Source organism: Lethenteron reissneri, chromosome 54, assembly GCF_015708825.2.
Source record: "Lethenteron reissneri isolate LAM-NWPU_2019-01 chromosome 54, ASM1570882v1, whole genome shotgun sequence".
In the NCBI taxonomy this organism is placed as follows: Eukaryota; Metazoa; Chordata; class Hyperoartia; order Petromyzontiformes; family Petromyzontidae; genus Lethenteron; species Lethenteron reissneri.
In genome coordinates, this window is record NC_083832.1 from 6,563,765 (window position 1) to 6,586,474 (window position 22,710).

The 22,710-nt window shown below is 44.0% G+C and overlaps 1 protein-coding gene across 1 annotated transcript; it reads left to right on the forward strand.

The window, feature by feature from the left end:
* The first annotated feature begins 2,299 nt into the window (after positions 1-2,299).
* Positions 2,300-22,700, forward strand: LOC133356601 (interleukin-17 receptor A-like). Its single transcript, XM_061574223.1, has 12 exons — positions 2,300-2,494; positions 5,147-5,307; positions 8,469-8,490; positions 10,889-11,026; positions 12,412-12,542; positions 13,835-13,955; positions 14,747-14,794; positions 16,709-16,848; positions 18,568-18,642; positions 19,239-19,302; positions 19,769-19,888; positions 20,926-22,700. Exons 1-12 carry the CDS (start codon positions 2,488-2,490, stop codon positions 22,290-22,292), a joined length of 2,394 nt encoding a protein of 797 aa, XP_061430207.1. The 5' UTR covers positions 2,300-2,487; the 3' UTR covers positions 22,293-22,700.
* The last annotated feature ends 10 nt before the right edge of the window (positions 22,701-22,710 follow it).

Here is a 22,710-nt window from a genome sequence, read left to right on the forward strand (position 1 = left end):
CACTTTACCCCAAGGCCGTAATTATAATATAAATTGGAGGGGGGGGCACATCCCCCCCCCCATATTCAAATATGTTCAAAATGTCCCCCGCAATATATTGCTATAACATAGATTTCTGTTAATATGATTGTGGTTATGGTTGTACTTTATTAATCCCTAATCTCTGCTATTACATACAATGAAACAAGAATAGGTAAAAAAGAAAAAAAGCAGAGCACTATTATACATTTTTGTAAAAAATAAATAAAAAGTCCATCCTATGTGTTAGTGAATTTTTTTATATTTTAGGCAGGAAATTCGTTTTCAAATTTAGATTTTTTTTTCTGGGGGGGGGGGGGGCCCACTGGAAGATTTGGTCCCCCGCAATTGTTGACTCCATGGCTACGGCCTTGCTTTACCCCACTAGACGCCAATCGACGAGCCGTAGTGTACCCATTTATACTGGTAGGAACCACCTGGTTCCACCAGCCCACAGGGGATGATTGTGTCCGTCCGTCCGTCGTGCATCCAAAAATGGGAGGGGTGGGGCTGGGTGGAGAGGGGAGGGTGGGGAGGGGCTGGGTAGGGAGAGTGAGGAGGGGTTGGGTGGGGAGGAGAGAGTGGGGAGCGGCTGGGTGGGGAGGTTGGGGCTGGGTGGGGGGTGGGAGGGGTGGGGCTGGGTGGGGAGGGGCTGGTCACCCCGTGGTGCCCTTATAAAACTCAACTTTAACCTACTCACGCCGGCTTGTGCCCGCCCTCACAGTCGGGCATATTTGCAGAATACACCACGCCGCCGTTGACCTTGGCCATTGACCGAGCAACTCAACGTTTCTACCAGCTCTCTCCGCAGGAATGTGTTACTGCTGGGTGGACGGAGCTGCGGGGTATTTAATTGGACACCTTGGCGAGATGTTAATTACCTCGTCTGGTATACAGGAGGTCGTGTGTTCGATGTCTGCTGCATATTTTGAGTTTGCGTGTCTCTCTCTCCGTGGGTCGCATGGATTTTTTTCCAGTTCCTCCGATTTTCCCCTCCACATTTAGAATCCACATCACGCATTTCGATGATTTACCTGCCATACATTTCCACATGATGGTAAGCCACTTCGTTGAGCTATAATTTGTGGCCAAATCGCATCTGAAATAAATAGCTTTATCTCTCAGTGATCCTTACCTGGTAACATAAAATAAATGTTTATTTCTGGAAAAATCGCCTGATGAAGCTGGTTGTCATCACCAGTACTCAAATTGTAAACGGCGTGGGTTTACCATCCATCACACCGGTGTGCTAAAATCGTAACTAATATCACATTTTGTTGACGTGACAAACCATACTCATCGGCTGTGTCGCGTTTGGTGGTGGGTTACGACACGTTTATATTTACGCGATCTACCCCAAGCACACACATACAAAATAAGTAATATTAAAAAAAACTTTTTTTAAAACACGCTTTAATGAAATGTACCGTGCTAGTAATGTAAGAACTCCAGGAAGTGGCCCCGAGGCTTGCCACAACGTAAGTGACCGTGGCCAATTACAGCCAACGTCATTTGAGCGTGGACAATTAGACCCAAGCCGTAACATAACATATACAAAATAATGTTTAAAAATATTTATTTTTAATGATAGAATATAGTATTGCCATTAGTATGACATAAATATACCAAGTTTGCAGTCGATGCCACATTGAGAAGTGGCTTAAAATGCAGTTACAAGATTTGAGGATACAACAACAGACAGAGCGAGTTAAACGAAATCGTGCAACAAAAAATTAACCCATAAAAACAAAGTTTATCACTATAAATCCTTTATATGCGTGGCGGCTAGAGTCCTCTCGTCCTCTGGCTTGAGATGGCTGCCACATATGAGTCAGATGATTGCCTGGCAGCATTAAGCAATTGGTAATTAAATATTTAAAAAAAATCCTAAAAAGTGTACAATTTTGCAACATTTTTTTCACGAAAATTAATTGTCACGCACAACGAGTCTGTGTGCAAAATGTCAGCTCGATTGGATCACGGGAAGTGGGTTAAAACACGACCGAAAGATGTGCACGGTCGTAAGCGCGCAAGCAAGCAAGCAAGCGAACTTAATATAAAGGATTAAAAAAAAACAACCTTGCTTACGAAAAAAAAATAGTTTAAAAAAGTGCAATTTAATTTTTGTTTATTATTTTTAGACAAATGCAAACCGGGGGCCACAAGAGGGCGCAATGCACTCAACTATCAGGTGCAAAGCTCAACTGGGCAGTGACACGACCACGAGGTTTGACGTTCGCTCAGCAGCAGCAGCTGCTGACGTCACCCATCCTCGCTTTGCATAGACACGAGGAAGTTTCCTCTTCGGTGCCGACAACAGCGTGGGAATAACCCACACACACACGCACACAGACTTCTCATGATGCAAACGAACACTCCGAAATGTAGCGTGTCACTCCGCAATGCTGGTTTTTGTTCTAACTTCGCCTCCTATTCTAATGGACAACATCGTGGCGGCGTCCCGTCGCAATGAACGGTAAAGCTTCTTCGCCTGTCGCGCTGTTAATGTCAGTCAACTAACATCACCACCACCACTACGTTAAAGACTTCAACGTGTTGTTGTTGTTGTGCATCGTAACGTTGTCGCAACTGTGAATGGAGTCGATCTTCGTGCGTTGAACTTGACGAGATTTCTGTTCGCGTACGCGGAGCTAGAGAGGGAAGACAGCCTTCGAGTTGCTGGACTTGAGGCCATCACCGGCTTCTTCATCACCATCATCATCACCATCATCATCATCACCATCATCATCACGCGAACTTGCTCTTCGTCGTGGTTTTGTGTTTGACCATACTTCCCCACCAAGGTGCTGGTGGTTGCTGCAAGACGCAAGGCCTAAGCCAGGGGGGGGAGGTGAGGGCCAAGGTGGTCGATGATGATGATGATGAGGGGGTGAAGCTACCCGCACAAATGTCGCGATGATCCGTGATGTTACGGTACTCATAGGTTTTTTTTCGTTAAAGTCACGTAGGTAAAAAAATAATAAAAATAAAATAGTAAATGAAAATAAATAAATCAATTACTCTTATTTTTTTGGGTAAAGTCACGTAGGTAAAAAAAATATAATAATAAATGAAAAGAAATCAATCAATTACTCTTAGTTTTTTTCGGTAAAGTCACGTAGGTAAAAAAATATATAATAATAATAATAAATGAAAATAAATAAATAAATTACTCTTAGTTTTTTTCGGTAAAGTCACGTAGGTAAAAAATTATGATAATAAAATAATATTAAATGAAAATAAATCAATCATTTATTTTATTTTTTATTATTATTTTCCTACGTGACTTTACCGAAAAAACCTAAGAGTATGTGAATCCTTGCAGTCACGAAAGCTTCAAATCTAGAAGAGATGTCACGGATTTATAAGACTCGCACTGCTTAACCACCCCACCGCGTTGTTTGTGTGTGGTGTGGCGTGTGTGTGTGCCGGGTGGCTAAAGCACAACAAGTTGGCACAGTAGGGGGCACAGGTGGTCCATCAGCCACTCATCTCGGTCATCTCAGTTGACCCGTGGCACCTGCTGGGTCTGCCCCGTGACCTCCTGCCAGCGGGCGTTCGACACTTCACGTGGCCTCAACGTGCACCTAGCCTGGCACAAGCTTCTTGGTGACGTCACCGCCACTTAGTTTGCTGGCTAGCAGCCACTTGCCCTGGCAGTCTGTCGAGGCTACGCGGGGGATCTGTGTCTTTGTTGCGACTTTATTGACACCTGGCACAGGTTTTTGAAGTGTTGCGTCTTTTTTTCTTTGAGAGCTCGTCGCCATGTGGGAAAGATGAGCGGGGAGATACATAGAGCCTGGGGAGTTGCTGATATGGGTATCATTGCGTACAGAAGGTTGCCAGAGGACTTGGGAAATTAATTGTTGTACTGTCAGTCTATGCCCCCCCCCCGTCTTTACCAACCCCCGCACTCACCAGCGTGGTGAAGTATGGTTAAAGTACCGAAGGGTTAGACTAACCCCGTGACCCCTACTGCGTGGTGAGATACATTTATTATAAATCGTTGTTAGTCATAAATTGTGTTTTTTTTTGTTTCCGATGTTAATCATTGATTTAGTAATCGGTGTTTTTTGGTGACCCAGTAATTTGTATCAGTTTACCAGTGTAATTTGTTTAAAGAATGGCCTTGCAAGAAAGAGGATTTCACAAAATGTACTCTGACCTATGAACACAATTCGGAGTTGCACTTCCCAACACACACCTGCTACAGAGACGAATGCTCATGGCACTGTGATCACACCGAAACGTTAATTCTCAAGAGCTAGAAGTTTGCCAAAATACGTGAGTAACTACCGTACATGTGTGTGTGTAGTTATTGGTGGCCGGACTGACACCATCAACTAACTGCACTTTAAAATGCAGTTTAAATTGTCAAAATGTAAATTCAAATTAGAAATACAATCATTCTAATTGCAGTACATGTCTTTACCCAGATTCGAACCCAGGATCTATTCACCCTCTTTTGCACTGGCACATCCGAACCGAGCCTGTGCAGGGACCTCACGGTACGAGTGTTTTTTTCCACTGGCTCTTTGCTGACCTGGCCTCAACAACAAACCCTAAACCGGCTGGGGATTAACCAGGGCCTGGGGTGGAGCTAATACCACGGAAAGCCTTTCCCATTCCGATGACATACGTACGTGTACATCATCGGAATGGAATCAGAAGTAAAAGGTTAGCGGGAGGGCGTGTGGCGCCAGCTCTTGTTGAGTGCGGTCGTGTCGCTACTGTTCTCTGCGTTGAGTGCAATGTCTTTAAAAACAGCGGCGCTACGCCTCTTCTTCATAAAATTAACGCTGAGCCGCTTCCACTTTTCTAGATTGAGCGGTGAACGGGACACCCACCTTGCAACTTGCAGACGTCTCAGAGTGGGAAAGGGTTAATTGCGTGTGGCGTCGGCGGCACTGCTCGGCTTCTGCGGTGGAAAAACAACAACTTGGTGACCTCCTGAGCCACCCGGGCTCACTTGGCACGACCTCGTCGTGGCTTGGTTGTGTAGTGGAAAAAGAGGTGTTAGCGGTACCGGTTCAGTGCTCTTAACCCTGAGACAGCCGACCAGCCACCTCCTGCAGGAGATGTTCGTACACATTTTTTGTTAACTTCATCTCGATATCTGTGTGTTTAGATGGTGGTGCGGGACCTGATCCGGCAGACTTCAAGATGAGGGCTTCCGTGTCGCCCAGAAAGATCTCCCTCGTCCTGTTGTGTGTCGTCGTTTTCCTGCTGCCTGAGAACGGAATCGCTGAGGTGGTCCTCCATCTGCAGTCCCTCAGCTGTTCAAATTCAGTAAGTGGTGTTCTTGTTGTAGAATATTTTCAGCTCAGTGGGCTGTACCTGGAAAAATATAAATAGTTTATCTTGACAGATTTTTTTGTGAGTTCCTTACCTTTCTTGTACTTTGCACTGCTGGCGTGTTTTGTAGTTGAAACTTTCTGACCCGCCCCTACTGGGCATCTGTGAAAAAGAGTTTCATAGCTCATCGGATTCCTCCTGCAGTATAAAGAAAGTATTCTGATTATGCTGTATTGTTAGGCCATCGCTGGCTCGATTTGTTTAACGCACTCACTGCATGCCAGGCACAAACCTTGCTCTCGTGGCAATTGCTCAGGCCACGTTTGACGGTGACTTCAAGCCTCACAACTGTAAGATTTTGACAGCTTTAGTACCATATTCTCAGGTTTAAAAGACACTGCAGAAAGTAATACTTAACTTAAACTAGATTTTATACAGCGAAATTCACACAAGGCCTCAGAGATGCAAGTAAACTAATTAATCCCTTCACATATAAAACTGAATGCACGATTAGCTATGCACAGTACGTATGTATGTTGAACTTCTTTCGCGCCGTACGTAGCCAACCGTGCTAATGGGATAAATAAAACCCGACATAAAACTAAAATAAAACCAAACAATAAAAACAATATAAAAGGCACGTAATCTACGTAAACTGCAATGCAAATGACAAGTATGTTTTATTATGGTAAGTTTTATGGCAAGAAAAATGCATCCCCAACTTTTGTGTCATCTATGCAGGGGTGTAAATGTACAAGAATAGTACTTTTCTTTATGTAGAGTATTTTTTTTTCTCTTGAGGGTTCTTCTCGGCATTTACAGATTTAATAAATGCGCGTTAATGTTCCACAGACTGTGAGGATTACAGCATGCTGTACGAAAGACAGCACTCACATTGCACTACCACCGCACATTCAATGCTCACACTGCCACCAGTCTCAGCACTGTGACAGTACCGACACTAGCATGCAGCAGCAGCAGCAGCAGCAGAATTTTATTTCGTTAAATAAAATATTTTTACAATGGGTCTGTGCGTAGTACGTTGAAACGCTTTCTCTAGAGTCATTACATAAAATCCCTCTGGCTGACTGAGGACTGAGCGGTGTGAGACTTTGTGGCACATACATTTGATGCCGAGCACAATTTTAAGTTGCATGTCCAGTTGACTGGTTACAGAACACGTACACATCCCAGTTATTCTCAACACTGCTGGATAAGGGCCTCCCCAAGCCACCGTCACCTCTCACAATTACGCGGTGTAACAATGCACCGATCACCTGCATACAAACTGATTTCTTTGCTCCATCTCCTCAGTGGATGTTCTCTTGGACGCGTTCCATTGCTTGGCCATGTGCATCGCAGTTGGTGTGCGATGTTGTAAGTTTACTCGGCCACCTGAATGAATCAATGTTTCTTCACCGCTGGCAGCTTCGGGTTAGCATTGCTAATCATTAGACATTAGTGCCGGGTGAGTCTAATCGCTGAGGGTTTACGATTAACTTTCATGGGTGGTAATGTCAAGGAAATATTATTTTTCACAGTGAATACAACCTCTGGGAAACAGCAGTCACAACTCAGTCGAAATGTATTATTCTATTGCATGTTTTTTTAAATGTAATATTATTAATGAAGTCCATGGGCTACATACTGCAATAACCAGGAAATATCACCGTGGTCTCCGGATTGTAAGAAGCGCCGGAAAGTAAGAAGCACCCAAAATTTGTGGCCTACGTGACTTTACCGAAAGAACCAAGAGTATCTTCTTGGTTCTTTCGGTAAAGTCACGTAGAAGGGAAATAATAAAATTATAAAAATGAAACATAACAGACCTGTTCTTCACCTGAGGATGGCTGCTTGCGTTGTGGCCGAAACGTCGTGAGAATTGTATTTCATTATGTTTTATTTTTATTAGTTTATTATTTCCCTTCTACGTGAACTTTACCGAAAGAACCAAGAAGATGAATCCCTGCAAGCTTTAAATCGAAACCAAGAGTATGATTATATGTGTCAATAAAGTAATGAATACTGGGGAAAACGCGTGCTTTGTAACCTGGAATGTATGGTATATCTGGCTATCTGTACAAAGCCACTTCACATTTGTTCCATCAATCCCCATAACAAAATGCTGGCCAGTTGGTACATATTACAGGAAATGAAAATCCCAGTAAACATGGAACGTTGGGTCAACGCTGGTCCAATGCTACCAACCATATGCCAATGTTGGCCCAATGTTGCATGTTTACTGGAATGTTAATTCATTGGTGTTCAGCACTATATTATTATTTCACTATTTTATGTTTTTGTTGTAAAATATAGCTTTTTGCTTTGAACAGGGCCCCATAGTTTAGATGGAATGCTCTTGCCAACATCGGGTAGCCCAGCAGAATTTTTTTTTACAAGCCGGAGTCTGCCGATGGGACCCAGAAGGTCATAACTAGCAGCTAGTTTGCTTGCATGAACACATGTTGCTAGATAATATTTGTCTGGAAAGCCAGCCGGCTGATGGACTACAACTTGTTTTATTTTATTTAAGTGTGGAGACAAGCGTAATGGAGTTCTGTTCTGTACGCTTTATCTGATAAATATTTTTTCGTGACAAACAGTCGTGTCAAAGTGAACCAGAATGGTCCTTGATAAGATTAGTAATGGAACACTGGGTATGTGTGTGATTGCCAGCAAACCCTGGGGGATTATGGTGTTTTTACTTATGTTTAGTGGCTCAATCAAACTAATACTGGTAGGAACCTCCTGGTTACACCAGCCCACAGGGGATTATTGTGTCCGTCCGTCGTGCAAGGAGGGACTGGGTGGGGAGGGTGGGGAGGGAGGGGCTGGGTGGGGAGGGTGGGGCTGGGTGGGGGGTGGGAGGGGTGGGGCTGGGTGGGGAGGGGCTGGTCACCCCGTGGTGCCCTTATAAAACTCAACGTTTAACCGGCTTGTGCCCGCCCTCACAGTCGGGCATATTTGCGGAATACACCACGCCGCCGTTGACCCTGGCCATTGACCGAGCAACCCAACGTTCCTACCAGCTCCCTCCGCAGGAATGTGTTTAAGAGTTGTCTCTCGAGTGTATAGTTTTCCAGGTGAATGACTTGATTATTCTTTCATTGTGGATGTGTATTTAAAATTCTCAATGCTTTTGTTTTGCTTTTCAGGATATGAATTGTTCAATATTTGGTAAGTGTTTTCAATTACTTGTTTTGGTTTGGTGTGGGCTCGTATTCAAGTCAAATAAGGTTATATCACAGAACTAAGATTGAGGGCCGCTAAAGTGATCTCTTATTCTCCGCCAGGAAGCACTGCACTTTCCAACACATCCAGCTTACAGACATTTCATGAATCCAATTATCACCTGATTAAGTGATAAACTTTCTTGTGTGCAGTGTTAAAAGTATGGAAGAGCGGTTAGCATATTGCACTTTGAACCGAAGGGACCTGAGTTTCATTCGTGGCCATGGCTAACATCGGAGGCGAGTGACATCAGAACCTGTCCTGGGTCCCCCATTCACCAACCAGCGTGGTGAAGTATGGTCAAACAAATCCCACAACCAACACAGCACACAGAAGCCTTTATCCGGCAGTAAATTGATGTTCTAGATTTGAAGTCTTCGTGACTGCAAGAATCCATACTCTTTGGCTCATTCGGTAAAGTCACGTAGGTGAAAAATATACCTAAAACATTTTACTCAACTATTTTTTTTGTGCGTATATTTTTCACCTACGTGACTTTACCGAAAGAACCATAGAGTATAGTAAATTGATGGACTGTAAATTATCGTTAGTAAGATACTGTATTATACTATGGTAATAAGTTTGTTCATCTATGGCCTTTATATTCGACTTTTTAAAATATTATGTTGATTAGCATTGTGAGTAAGTGTACTTTCTGAAGATCTGAATTTAAAAAAATATTTAAATCAATTATACCGTGTTGTCTTTTCCGAAGTGAAATAACAGTTTTTTTTTACATTCAAGTGCTCATTGTTTAGTCTCTGCATTTCATTATAGACTCATCCATTTTGAGTAAAACAGCTTTCAGCAGAATTCACATGAACATTTATGTGTTTACGTGAGCAACATTTACCGGCCAAACATCCAGGGATCCCTCCGGCAGTGTGCGGAGCAGCGAATGCGCTTAATTAAATGAGACGCAATGCAGACTTGTCACTTCTCATTCGATTTATATTGGACTGTACCACCATATGGGCAGTTTGACGATTTTGGATGTACATTTCAGACACTTTAAACTTGTGCAGGATTTTCATGGTTGTGCTCCATTTCTCTCTGATGCGTTTTGGGGTTACGCCGCTTGTTGTTCAACACGATGTCCAACGTTCCGCTCCACGTGCTGGGAACAGCGCAAAACGTTGGACATAATGCCAAACAACATAATAAGATATCGTGGGACCGTTTTGCCAGTATCAAAGTATGAAGAATAATAATAGGTTTTACCCCTTCTGGAAATAAAGCAGGTGTTAAGATGTATAGGCTAGTCAGTTTCAAAGGACAATTCATAAATGATCAGAACATGTTTGTTTGCATGTTCATCTCAAGTACGTGTAGTTAATGCAGACTTGATTCCTTGCAAAAAGTATATGATTGGTGTTTGAATATCTTAACACCTGCTTTATTGCTAGAAAGGGTAAAACCTATTCTTATTTTTTCATAACATGACTAACATTGTTATGCAAGATATCACTAATACACGAATCGTAATACAGTCTGCGAAACCTACGTATTAAGTTATTTGTTCGATGTTTTCCTCCTCACTCCAAACCACATGGCCATACTGTCATACCCCCCCCCCCCAAGTTGTTTTGATGTCTTCAGTTCTCTTCTCATCTCTCGGTTTTGCTCCATCGCAGCATGCGCACTTCTGTTCCTTCAATCGTTTTCTCTTCCTCCTTCCTCATTGTCCGGCTCTCCACTCCATACAATACCACGGGTCTGATTGCAGTTTTGCATAACTTGACTTTTAAGAGTCATCGGTCTGTTCCTGTCGGACACTATTCCGGTCAACAAACTCAACACGTAAGAATCGGTTTTACCCTTTCTGGCAATAAAACTGGTGTTGAGATGTTCAAACACCAAACAAGAAACCCTTTGCAAGGAATCATGTCTGCATTAACCACATATACTTGTGGTGAACATGTAAACGAAAACATGCTCTTATAGTATATGCATTGTCTTTGAAACGGATTGGTCCACACCAGAGACAGCTTTCTGTAGAGCCTCGTCTCAAACAGTGTTAGACCAGAGGACGCCAAAAGGCGAACAGCACAAAGACAATGCCACTATCAGAGTAATGAGAGCTCGGGGGGAGGTGCTACATCACGAGACCTCCTTTTCCAGTATCAAAATATAACACATCTGTCATCAGGAATGTGGCCTTAAAATAAAAGAAAAAATATATAATGGATGACATTATGGAGTAATGGCCTTTCTCTCTGTCAGATATTTGCATCTCATCCAACCATAACTTATCTCTTTCCCTTTCAGCCTTCTCAGCATCTTCCCTCTGTACTGATAATGACATGCACTCTGTGTAACCATGTGATGTTTTTTTTGCTCTTAGTGGGACCGGCTGATGTCTGCATTCATGGCTGGACCCCCTCGAATCCCATATTGGAGTCGATTGAGACCGCTTTACTGGATGTGGGCCAGGAGGGGCCTATCGCTGTCCTCAACATCACATGGAGGTTTCTTACAGAGGGTACGTGAGCATTTGTTGCATGGAGTATCAAAATCCCTTTGAACGTACACAAAAAAAATCCTTGTGAGTTGCTGTGGAGCAAAGCGGGAAAAAGCGGTTTTAAAGTAATGTTTCGCTTTCTCCTCTAACACAATTGTTTGTTTTTTAACACGTAGGCTTTCACGACCAATACTCTTAGGTTTTTTCGGTAAAGTCACGTAGGTAAAAAATGTAATTAATAAATGTAATAATAGAAATAAAATAATAAATCACGACGTTTCGGAGGCAACACAAGCTTCCGTCTTCAGGCGGAACAGTCACAGCACGATTGCTGTATCACTTGATATCACTTGATACAGCAATCGTGCTGTGACTGTTCCACCTGAAGACGGAAGCTTGTGTTGCCTCCGAAACGTCGTGATTTATTATTTTATTTTATTTCTATTATTACTTTTATTAATTTAAATTAATTTTTTACCTACGTGACTTTACCGAAAAAACCTAAGAGTATGAATCCTTGCAGTCACGAAAGCTTCAAATCTAGAATTTTCACGACCAATATTATCCGTGATAGAGGTTTTTTGGAGGTTAGATCGCGTAAATATAAACGTGCCGTTAAACAGGAGGATATATCCACAATTCTGGCTGCCGCCTGATGATGCTGGCTGTAATTACCGGCGAAACATCATGGTACTCGAATTGTAAACGCTGCGGGTTTACTCTCCAGCCTCGCTTGAGGATTAGCCATGCTCGTGAGGAAACGAATATCCTTGCACTATGCCCTGCGGTTAAAACTCTGCTCCTTACTCATCGGGGGGGTCAGCGACTCGGTGCGGGCGAGAAAGCAAATTTCTATAAGAAGCAATAAAAACGGACGTCACGTTCTCCATCTTCACCACCCTCCTCTGTAGCTAAACAATTTCCATGTCCGTTTTACAGCTCGCGATTTACGTGCAGTTTTCATTGCTCGTGTTTTAGTTTTTTACGCGGGCTATCCAGTAGATGTGGCAGGTTGCGTGTGGTGGAGTTAAGTTGGGGTACACCGTCACCTCTTCCAGCAAGTCTGGGCAGCACGAAAGAGTTCACCAAATACCTCTAAAGATTCCTCCCGTGGAGGCCATTCTGCCAGCAGTGGTGTGAGCAAGCAATTGCAGGACTGCACCTAAACCTAAGTCACAATTATCCCTCCCCCCCACACCATTAACCATGGTAATTGAGAGTTGACTGCGTACAGGAGGGCTGTGGTTTTGGCTTGTGGTTTGCGGGGAGTGATATTTTTTTACGATTGTGGACAGTGTGCGACCCGGGTGACGCTTGCAAATGAGGCTGCTGCCCTGGGCTATTTTGAGTTTTTTCCTGTTTGAGCAAATGATACCTGAAACGTTTCGTGTGACCGTGCCTTGCAGGCAGCATCAAGTACCTGAACGGCACCGAAGTGTGCGTGAGAGAAGATGGCGTCAAAGGCGTGCCCGTGTGTGTGCGGTACCAGTACCACACACAGTTTACCAGCCAAACTAAAGGCCGCACCCTGCAGCGAGTGAGTGGCTGTCCCCGACAACATGAACAGACCCTCTTCTTGGTTCTTTCGGTAAAGTCACGTAGAATGGAAATAATAAAATAATAAAAATATAACATGATAAAATAATTCTCACAACGTTTCGGCCACAACGCAAGCAAGCAGCCGTCCTCATGTGGAGAGCAGGTCTGTCGAGAAGACAGAGTTCAGACTCTATTATGTTTTATTTTTATTATTTCCATTCTACGTGGCTTTACCGAAAGAACCAAGAAGATGAATCCCTGCAGTCACGAAAGCTTTAAATCGAAACATGAACAGAGTTGCAAAGGCCATTAAGCTAGAACAATATGCAGTATTGAGTCGGTGCTGCATGATGTCGCAATGAGCACATTGCACATTGGACCCGAGTTCGATTCCTCGCCATGGCTAACACCTGTGACGAATAATGTCTGAACCAGTCCTGAACTCTGCCCTTTGCCAATCCGCACTGACCATCATGGTGATGTATGGTCACACAAAGCGTCTGACCAGCAGTATGGGAAGGACTTCATCCAACGGTGGATTGACATTATTGTCACCTGGCGTAAGAAAAGGGCTTACTCGCAGTTGTCCTTTGCAGTGGTAGGCAATGATGGGTTTATTGTGCTGGTGAGTTCTAATAACGATTGTCTTACGTGTGGCTAGAATTAAAAGTCACATTGTTGGTGCTTGTTGTGGGAATATTGTGGGAATATTGACATGCAAACCATGCTGGGAATTCCTGACTTCCTGTTATGTTCTGTGGTCTAAAACACCCGTCTGTGTATATTATACTTCATTTAAACTCAGGTACCAGCTCAGCGATTTCTGAGTTCTGAGCCACCCGGCGACCTCACGCTTCAGTTATTTCTTCTCGTATCGCGTTCTCACTGCTGGTGAGCACAGGCCCCGAAGGCTCAAAGTCCCAGGCAGTCGGCAACAAACAGCACCGCTAATACTCACTGTGAATGATGTAAGTGATAAAGAGTTGGGTGTTTTGAATTGAGCGAGGTTATGGTTTGAACAGAAGCAAACGCAAGAGGGGCATTGGAATGGCTTTGTTAAGAGCTAATGTTATAATTGTCTTCCCATGACGCTATTTGCACAAATTACCATCTCCCTTGCATTTCAATTAGGAAGGCAATTATAAAAACTGCAGGATTTTCATTAAATTGCAATCGTTGGCATGAGGTTGTACTCTTACACTTTTCAAATTCAAATGGGATATTGTCTAAATGGCCACTTTATTTTGATTGCCTTGCACTTAAACATCGTGCTGTTCTCTTTGCGTACAGTGGCAGTACAGCTTCACTGGGTTTGAAGTGGAACAAAACAAGACCTATGAGATCAACATCAAAAACCTTCCAAGGCATTGTGACCGAGACACAAATCCACGAAAGACGTACCTAGCCCCAGGCGAGTGCTGCACCAACCATACTGCCAGTGTAGTCGGCGTGACTATTTCATATTTTAATTTTACCAGGTTAGGGCTCACTGAGCTATGTAGCTCTTTTTTAGAAATGACCTGGCCACAAATGATAGCGCAACGAAGTGGCTTATCATGATGTCGAAATTTATATCAGCCAAATACTCAAAGCGCATTTCGAACATAAATGTGGATGGAAAAACTGGATGATCTGGAGAAATATCCACGCGATCACGGGGAGAACGTGCAAACTCCAAATATACAGCAGGCTTCAGGGTCGGGATCGAACCCACGACCTCCTGTATACCAGGCGAGGTAGTTAACATCTAGCCACCGTGGACAATCACTTTACATCATTGTCATCGTCAACCATTATCTATTAACTGCTGAACAAAGGCTTCCCCAAGTTATCTGCATCTCTTATGGTTTTGTGATGCGACAATCCATCTAGCTGCTGCACATGAGCTGATTTCATCGCTCCATCTCCATGGTGGACGTGGTCTCAGGTGCGTTTCCTCCTTTGGGTGCCATTTCTTCGCCAGTGTCGACTACTGGGCATCATCCCTTGCTCAGCGTGATATAATTTACATATCAACTTAGCCAAAGTGAGGGAAAAGCTAATTACAGGCAAAGACAAGATAGTTAACATAAAATAAATCTATTTGAGGGGGCAGTCAATTTGAGACCAACTCCGATCCACATGCAATAATCTGTAACTGGTAAATTATTTAGAACACTGTTTTCTCTTAACATTATGCACTTTGATATTTCATTAACACAGGCTGCAAAGAAACACCGATGAAGATGACCTTTTACTGCATTCACACGGGTATGGAACAACTGCTCAAGAGTTGCACTTGCGATAAATACCGAGCACACATATCAATGCGTCACATGTGAGAATGAATCAGTAGCTAGTTTGTGCTAATTTATATGCTAACCTGACATGATAGCTAATGGCGTGAACACAACTGTACCAATGAGACGACAAAAATTATAACACAAATTGAGTTGTGCCGTGCCAACCTATTACGGCTCAGCAGGGAACAGGTCGTTTTTCCACTGCAGAAGCCAAGCCGTGCCACTTACGTTAAAAATGCAATGAAAAGTCGCATGTAAGTGACGCTTCGATGTTGTGCATTGAGTTATGCCACAGGCAATGAACGTGTCGGTAGCCCCTCCTCTGGCCCTGCTTGGCCCCATGTCTGATCCAGATGTCTTGTGAGATCAGCGTATCACGGTTTGGTTCCGGATCGGCATGGTTAATAGCCAGTGGAAAATAGGATGTGTCTGTGGAAAACGTATACGGGAGATTAAATATATTTTCATGGCAACAAATAGTGACCATCATATTGCTGGGTTGGAGCAGTGAATCATTGGACATTATAGGCCATGGCCAATCCACTGCTGGATGAAGGCCTCCCCAAGCTGACATCACCTGCCGCAAACCTGCAATGTAATGATTCACCTGGCACCTGAGTGAAGAATTCAATGCTCGATTAATACCAATGGCATTAAAGCTCCCCGTTATCAGTTAGGAAGCAGATTATGGTTGTTATTTTTTTTGTATATTGTAGCGTGCATATTTTGCATGTGCCAACCCTTCTATCCATATTAACCTTGAGGGTGCAAGCAAGTAAGGCCATGAAAGATACTGAATAACTATTAGTAGTACACTTCTGGTGTTATTGAAAAGTAATCCTTTCCTGTTCCAAGATGTCTGCAAGTTGCAGGCTGGGTGTCCCGTTCACCGCTGAATCTCGGAATGCACAAGCGTCAATTTTATTTAGAGAGGTGACATTGTACTCACCGCAGAGAACTGTAGTGACATAACCGCGCTCTATGATACCTGTTACCAAATTGTGCTATGCGCCCTCCCGCACGGCCTTGTGGGAACCTCGGTACCGTCTTCCGACCTGAAGATGTACCGATTAAGTAATTTTATTTAAGTTTTTCTTCCGATTCCATTCCAGTGATGTTCACGTATTATCATCAGAACAGAATCGGAAGAAAAACTGCTAGATGTAATCTCCTTTGAAACGTCGGTACCCATTTAAATGTTGTGAGGTTACTCTCCAACAACAACGCCGGTAGTGCTGCTGCTGAAGCAGTCATAGTTGACACGGCTGATTGCCGTGACACTTTTATTTATTGGCTGTGCCGGGTTGGAGGAGGTTTTACGACACACATTTTTACATGGCCTCACCCAAAATAAGCCAATTATGGATTATAATATCGGTCGTGAAAGCCTCCGTGCTTAAAGTAGAAGTAATGTTGCTATTTGTTTTCCCGATTGACGAATTTGTGGGTAATATTTCGAACGTGTACCATGACGCCGACACGAACGTGGCCTTGTCCTCTTCAAATAACAACGCGGGATCTGCAACGACCGCCGTGGAGCGGACGACGCGCGGTGTGTTTACGGCGGATACACCCGCAGCGTTAAGCAGGGCGGCCGCGGGGTTCGAACCGCATTTGGCTGCTATAAATATCCACGTGGTGAGCTATTGCATTGAACTACCATTTCTAGCCACGTCTCTTCTGAAAAAGAGCTTCATAGCGCAGTGGGCCATACCTGTTATAATAAGACATTGTTTATAGTTTGTCACTGTGAAGAGTGGAATACACTAAGGGAAGCCTTTGCCATGCAGCGAGATTTTAATGGATAACGAAGAATGTTATGATAATAATAATAGTTGTGCATCTCTGAGTGTAAAGTCGGGCGTGTGCTCTGACGTGACAGGCAAGAGCTGGGAGCCAGAAATCTCCGCTACTATGAGCGACGCTTTCCTGCACATCGCTTTCACGGCAAGCAACCACTCGCGAAACTACACGCTGCGGCTACAGGGCCATGGTGTAAATATACATCGACAAATTACGCAAGTAAGCTCCTCACAAATGTGTTGAGTGCGTTTACACCGTTGTGCGAGTGTTGTGTCGTGCTTAAAGAATGGCCGTGTTAAAAAGTATCCGCACACCAGGGGTTGCTGTACTTTTCCACACACCCTGCTACACACTCGTTACTTTTAAATGCAGCAGCTCCTATGTCGTTAGATTTATTTATTAAACATGTTTTTAACGTAAATGTGTTTCTCTTTTTCATCTTTTCCCCCAGCTTGATTGCGATTCTGCTCTTGGTTTCCATGTCACGATAAAAGGTGTCAATTTGTATCTCTCAAAAAGCAATGTAATCATACACCTTTAGGGAACGGGTCGAGGAAGGAGATAGCACAGAACTACTTCTGAGATAAATTCGAGGGATCTCTTATCTATACTACGGAGTACGGCACTTTCCCACACATCTTGCTACAGAATACTATTTGTCGAATGACACAAACATCGAAATATATATAGATTTTTTCAAGCTGGATCTTTTTTTTTACCAAATAAAGGGAAAAATCTTATGTGATCTAATGTGGTTTTTGCAAAAAGTATGAACATATAGGAGATCAGTGCTGGAGTGATCCTGTGCACTGTACTATAATCCTCCTGACCTGAGTTCAACTTGTAGCTATGGCTAATATTGGTGACAAATGGTATCTGAACTGGTCCTGTGGACCCAAATCCACCGACCCACACTGACCAGCGCGGCGAAGTATCGTCAAACAATCCTGATGACGGACACGACATGGTGAGGCCTTCATCCAGCTGTGGATTGACAAAGGGCTGCAATTACTATTGCTTTGAATTCGTCTAGCATAGCATGTTCCAGTACATCACAATTTCAGACGGCTCACTATAAAATTCACACGGTAACTTGATTAAAGCTTTACTTTTGGTCGGGTTCAAATTCATTGCCGCCGATGGCGTTGCACCTTCTGCCAGATCCCATAGCGATTGCAAAGTTGACGACTGGCCTCTGTCTTCTTGGTTCTTTCGGTAAAGTCACGCAGAATGGAAATAATAAAAATAAAACATAATAAAATAATTCTCACGACGTTTCGACCACAACGCAAGCAGTCGTCCTCAGGTGAAGAACAGGTATGTCGGAAAGACAGCGTCTGAATTCAGACGCTGTCTTCACCTGAGGACGGCTGCTTGCGTTGTGGCCGAAACGTCGTGAGAATTATTTTATTATGTTTTATTTTTATTATTTCCCTTCTACGTGACTTTACTGAAAGAACCAAGAAGATGAATCCCTGCAGTCACGAAAGCTTTACATCGAAATTTAACTGGCCTCTGAGGACCACAATTACAAGATCAACCACGAACCGGCTCTAATCCTTCCCTTCCCTTGGTCTCTCTGGTTGCCACGAGCTGCCCTCCTCCATCCTGCACATGCTGCTCCCATTTCAACCTCCTCTTCCTCGTTGCAACTACTCTTTTTGGCTTGCTTACAATATCCCTGCCACGGTATTCCCAGCTTCCTCTGCGTACGCCCGCATTCATCAAGGCCAGCGGGGCCATGGCATAACATAGCTGGGAGTTAATATTTTCCATTAGTTTGCAATGCAAACCGGTGTGAACTAAAGGGGGACATTTGACTTCAGTATATTGTGCATACTGGTCACAGATGTTTATTTCTATCGTTGCTTTGGTTGGTGCCATGCCCACATCATGTGCTCGAATTAACGTGTGATTACGCAACACCTGTTTTGGTAGGACATAGCGGAGCGGATTGAGATGAACATTACGGCTTTCAAGAAGCCACTTGAGTATGCAGAGTACACAATTACGGTAAGAGAATTAACTGGTTGATATTAAAATCGCCGAGGCCACATGTAGTGCCTACTGTTGTGGCTAATGCTGTTTTTTTTTTTAAGATTACTGATAGGCCCCTTATAATAGCCAATCTGGGAACTCAATACAAAAATGATACATGTTCATATACAGGCAATTACCATCTGGGTCTTGCTCAGTGCACTGATGAATGAATGCTGCTGAAATGAACTCCCAGAAGGCCGTAGGGCTGATGGGTTGCGTAAAAATAATCACATTTATTTTTATGCGGACAGATATATGAAGGAGGCAGTCTGCTTATCTAGTTTGTAAATGATCTAAGTCTGCATCTTCATTCAGACCTGTTAATTTTGTCTCATCAAAGTCGTACTGTGGTCTTTGGTGGGCAGTCGTCATCTGTCACGCTTGTTGGTTTTAGTCCACTCAGTCAAAATTGACTAAAATAAAAATACGAAGAATACTTTTAAAATAATATTTTCGACCCTAACTTCACGAACAAAATTAAATCTTGCGGATCGCCTCACGGAATGCAGGCTTCTGAAATGGACTGACTTGGCAGCTTGTTACTAACAACATTTATTGTTTCTTCACAGCTGAAGCCATACTTTGCACTCTGCGGTGATGCATGTGACGAGCTTGTCAAAACCTTTTCATTCTGTACGTATCTTGCACAGCAGCAGCAGCTCATTTGCTAATTTTAACATTTTCCCCTTCTGACGACGTACTTATGCGTCATCAGTTTTTCTTCCGATTCCGTTCCGATGAAAGAAAAAATTAAATGGCTTTGTTGGTACCGAGGCTCCCACAAGGCCATGCGGGAGGACGTGTGGCACAGTTTGGCGCCAGCTATCTTAGAGTGCGGTCGTGTCGCTACGGTTCACTGCGATGAGTACGATGTCTTCAAAAAAACAACGGCGCTATGCCTCTCTAAGTAAAATTAACGCTGAGCCGCTTGTGCGTTCCGAAATTCAGAGGTGAATGGGACACCCACACCCTGCAACTTGCACCTCCGATTAGCACAGTTGGTGCGAAATAAGTTTAGCATACATATAAATGGTTAATTTCTCAATCCCGGTTATGCGCTGGCCAGAAAGCACTGACGTTTGAAACGTGCTGTTTGCAGATCCACCTACACCAAGTCCGCCCCCGCCTTTACAGGTGAAGTCGCCGATCATCGCAATACTTGTGATTTTGATTTTCCTCATGGTCTTCCTCGCCATGGCCTTGGCTTATTACAAGAAGGGTAAGTTGACGTCGTTAGTTTTGTCACCAATTCGCACAGATTACACAGATGATTTGCAGCCGCTGTGACGGCTGTGGGACCTGCGTGGCATCACGGGAAGCAAAACTGCAGTGCAACACAGACGGGTAGCTGGTTTGATTCGATCTCCCGGCGTGCCAGTTGAAATGACGGATGGCCAAGAGAGTATAGATGTGTACACCACATTTCGTCAATCGGCGGGTCGCGTGCGGTGGGGTAAAGTGTTAGCACTCCCACCTCTTCCAACGCATTCCAGGTTCAGCATGGAATAGTACACCAAAAAGCCTCTCGAGCTCCCTCCAGTGGAGGCCCTTCCGCCAGCATCGGCATGAGCGAGCAATTGCAGGGCTGCACCTTTTAACATTACCACAGACTGGTACTATCTGTGTGGTGGCTCTTCTCAAGGTGTGATTCCTGGTCATTTGTCGAGCGACGGAAAACCGACGGAAAACCGACGGAGCAGGGGGCCCCGTCTCTGCCTGTGATGGTCTAAAGTTTTGGTGCGAGTCAACGCTGGGACTGAAATCGGCCGGGTATTTGTGTTATCCCGTGCAAAATCTTGAGGCCAGAACTTGCTCTAAAGCACGAGTAAACATTTAATAAACAATTGGTATTCACACCGTGTCTAATTGTAACTGCGTTTCAAGACGCTGTAAAGAAAAGTGAATGGGATAAGGGTGTCTATGGAAAAAGAGACGGTTAATAAACGGGAGGAAAACCTTGAGCCTGAAGTTTAACAGAGGTCGTGAGTCAACAGCGTGACAAGCAAGGGATTTTACGACCTTGGGAGCAGCAGAGGAGATAGAATGACCTCACTCTTGATTGTCATTCAATCATTGTATTACTTTCCTCTGCCTGGCTCTCAAAAATATGCTAAATGTATAAACCGTATCACATGTAATTAGTTTTATTGCACGCAGTGCACAATTGTAATCTGAAAGTGTTTGTCTTGCATTTTATGTAGGGGTTACAATGATTAGTTTCGTCGTTAAGTGTTAACATGTTCTTGAATATTTCAGGTGGAACAAGATGCAACACACCGGAAGTTAAGTACTTCCCACCGAGGAGCCCCAGGAAAGTTCTGATCGTCTACTCCCAGGACCACGCGCTTTTCCGAGACGTCGTTCACCAATTTGCAAATTTTCTGCAGAGAAACTGCAACGTTGAAGTGGTCCTTGACCTCTGGCAAGTGAACAATATCGCAGAGGTCAGCTACTTGCCGTGGCTGTCCAAGTATATCGATGACCCGGACGTGGCCATCATCATAGTGTGCTCCAAGGGAGCCCAGGCCAAGTGGCAAGCAATGTGCTGCCCGTCTGCGAAAGTCAAACTCAAGGAGGACTCAAAATCGCCCCTGGGAGACACGTTCACCCCGGCGATGAGCCTAATCGCCAGCGACTTCCAACGGGGCTCGTACGGAAAATACTTGGTGGTTTACTTTGACGATGGCAGCAGCAGCAAGGACATTCCCCTTCCGTTGCACGTGGCTGTTAAATACAAACTCATGAAGCACTCGGAAGAGCTCTTCTTTCGGATTCATAACATGGAGCAGCACACGCCGGGCACCAACTACAGCGTCCCTAGCGTCTCCGGAGATTATTACCACACGGACCGACGCGGCCAGGAACTGAAGGCGGCACTGGACAAGTTCAGGCAGTGGAAAGCAGAGCACCCACACTGGTTCGAAGAAGAGACCAGCGGTAATCATCACGACGCTCCAGGAGAAGACTGTGAAGACGCAGGTGATGACGGTGCTGAAGGCAATGGGTTGCTGGAAACGAGGCTGCTGTATGTGAAACCAGATTGTACGTCTGCAAGCTACAGAAATGTCAATCTACAGCCCAGCGTTACAGAGGCCGTCAATATGCACACCGTTCCAGTGGGAAATGTTTGCCTCACTGCAGAGTGCAGCATTCAGCCACCAGTAATGTTGGAAACCATGAATGATGATGCACAGGGACAAAACAACAGCTTGCAGTTTGTACCAAGTTGCGGCTGCGATGTTTCGGACCCACTTCTTATGGTTCACGCCGCTACGTTTAACGAGGGTTCTGCCGCAATGTGGAATCCTGTTCACCAGTCGTTTCAGAGACCGGACATATCCAATGGATTACTGCCAGAAGCCCAGTTCGTGCAGTTTCCAGATAGGGTGTTCCACCAGGATCTAGTATACCCAGAGATGTATCACGTTCACGCGGACGTCAATTTTCCGCCACAACTTGAAGATCAATGCTTGTCCATGTTTGGTGATGGACACGTGGGGTTACACGACGATCTAAGTAGCTCACACGGTTGTTCAGGTGGTGATGGTCTTAGGGATGACGATGCCCCATTATCAGAAGACGCAATGAAGCACCTCATGCAAGTGATGCTCCAAAGACAGTAGAAATAACTGGACTTTACTGGGTTGCATTTCCCTTAAGTTACCAGAAAAGGTAAACTATTTAATGACACTTTTACATTTATAAGCCTTTTCCGATTTAGAAACGAATACTCATGCAAGATGATTTACACCGGATAATTATTTTTGCAACCGGTTGGAAATGATGCTGATGATCTTTGTCAAAGGAACCCGTTTTTATATCCAAATGCCCTTAAGAATGTTGAGGTACATGGACTGGTCACATCTCTTTCGATCTACACTGTGTATAACTTTGTGCACAGTTATCCATTATTATTTGATTTTAGTACCATAACTCTAGAAACACTACAAAACAATGTTGCTGAACATGATCACTTTAAGCCTTGTACTGTTGAGGGTAAACTGCTGCAATAAACTCTATAATGAAAATTGTACACCACTC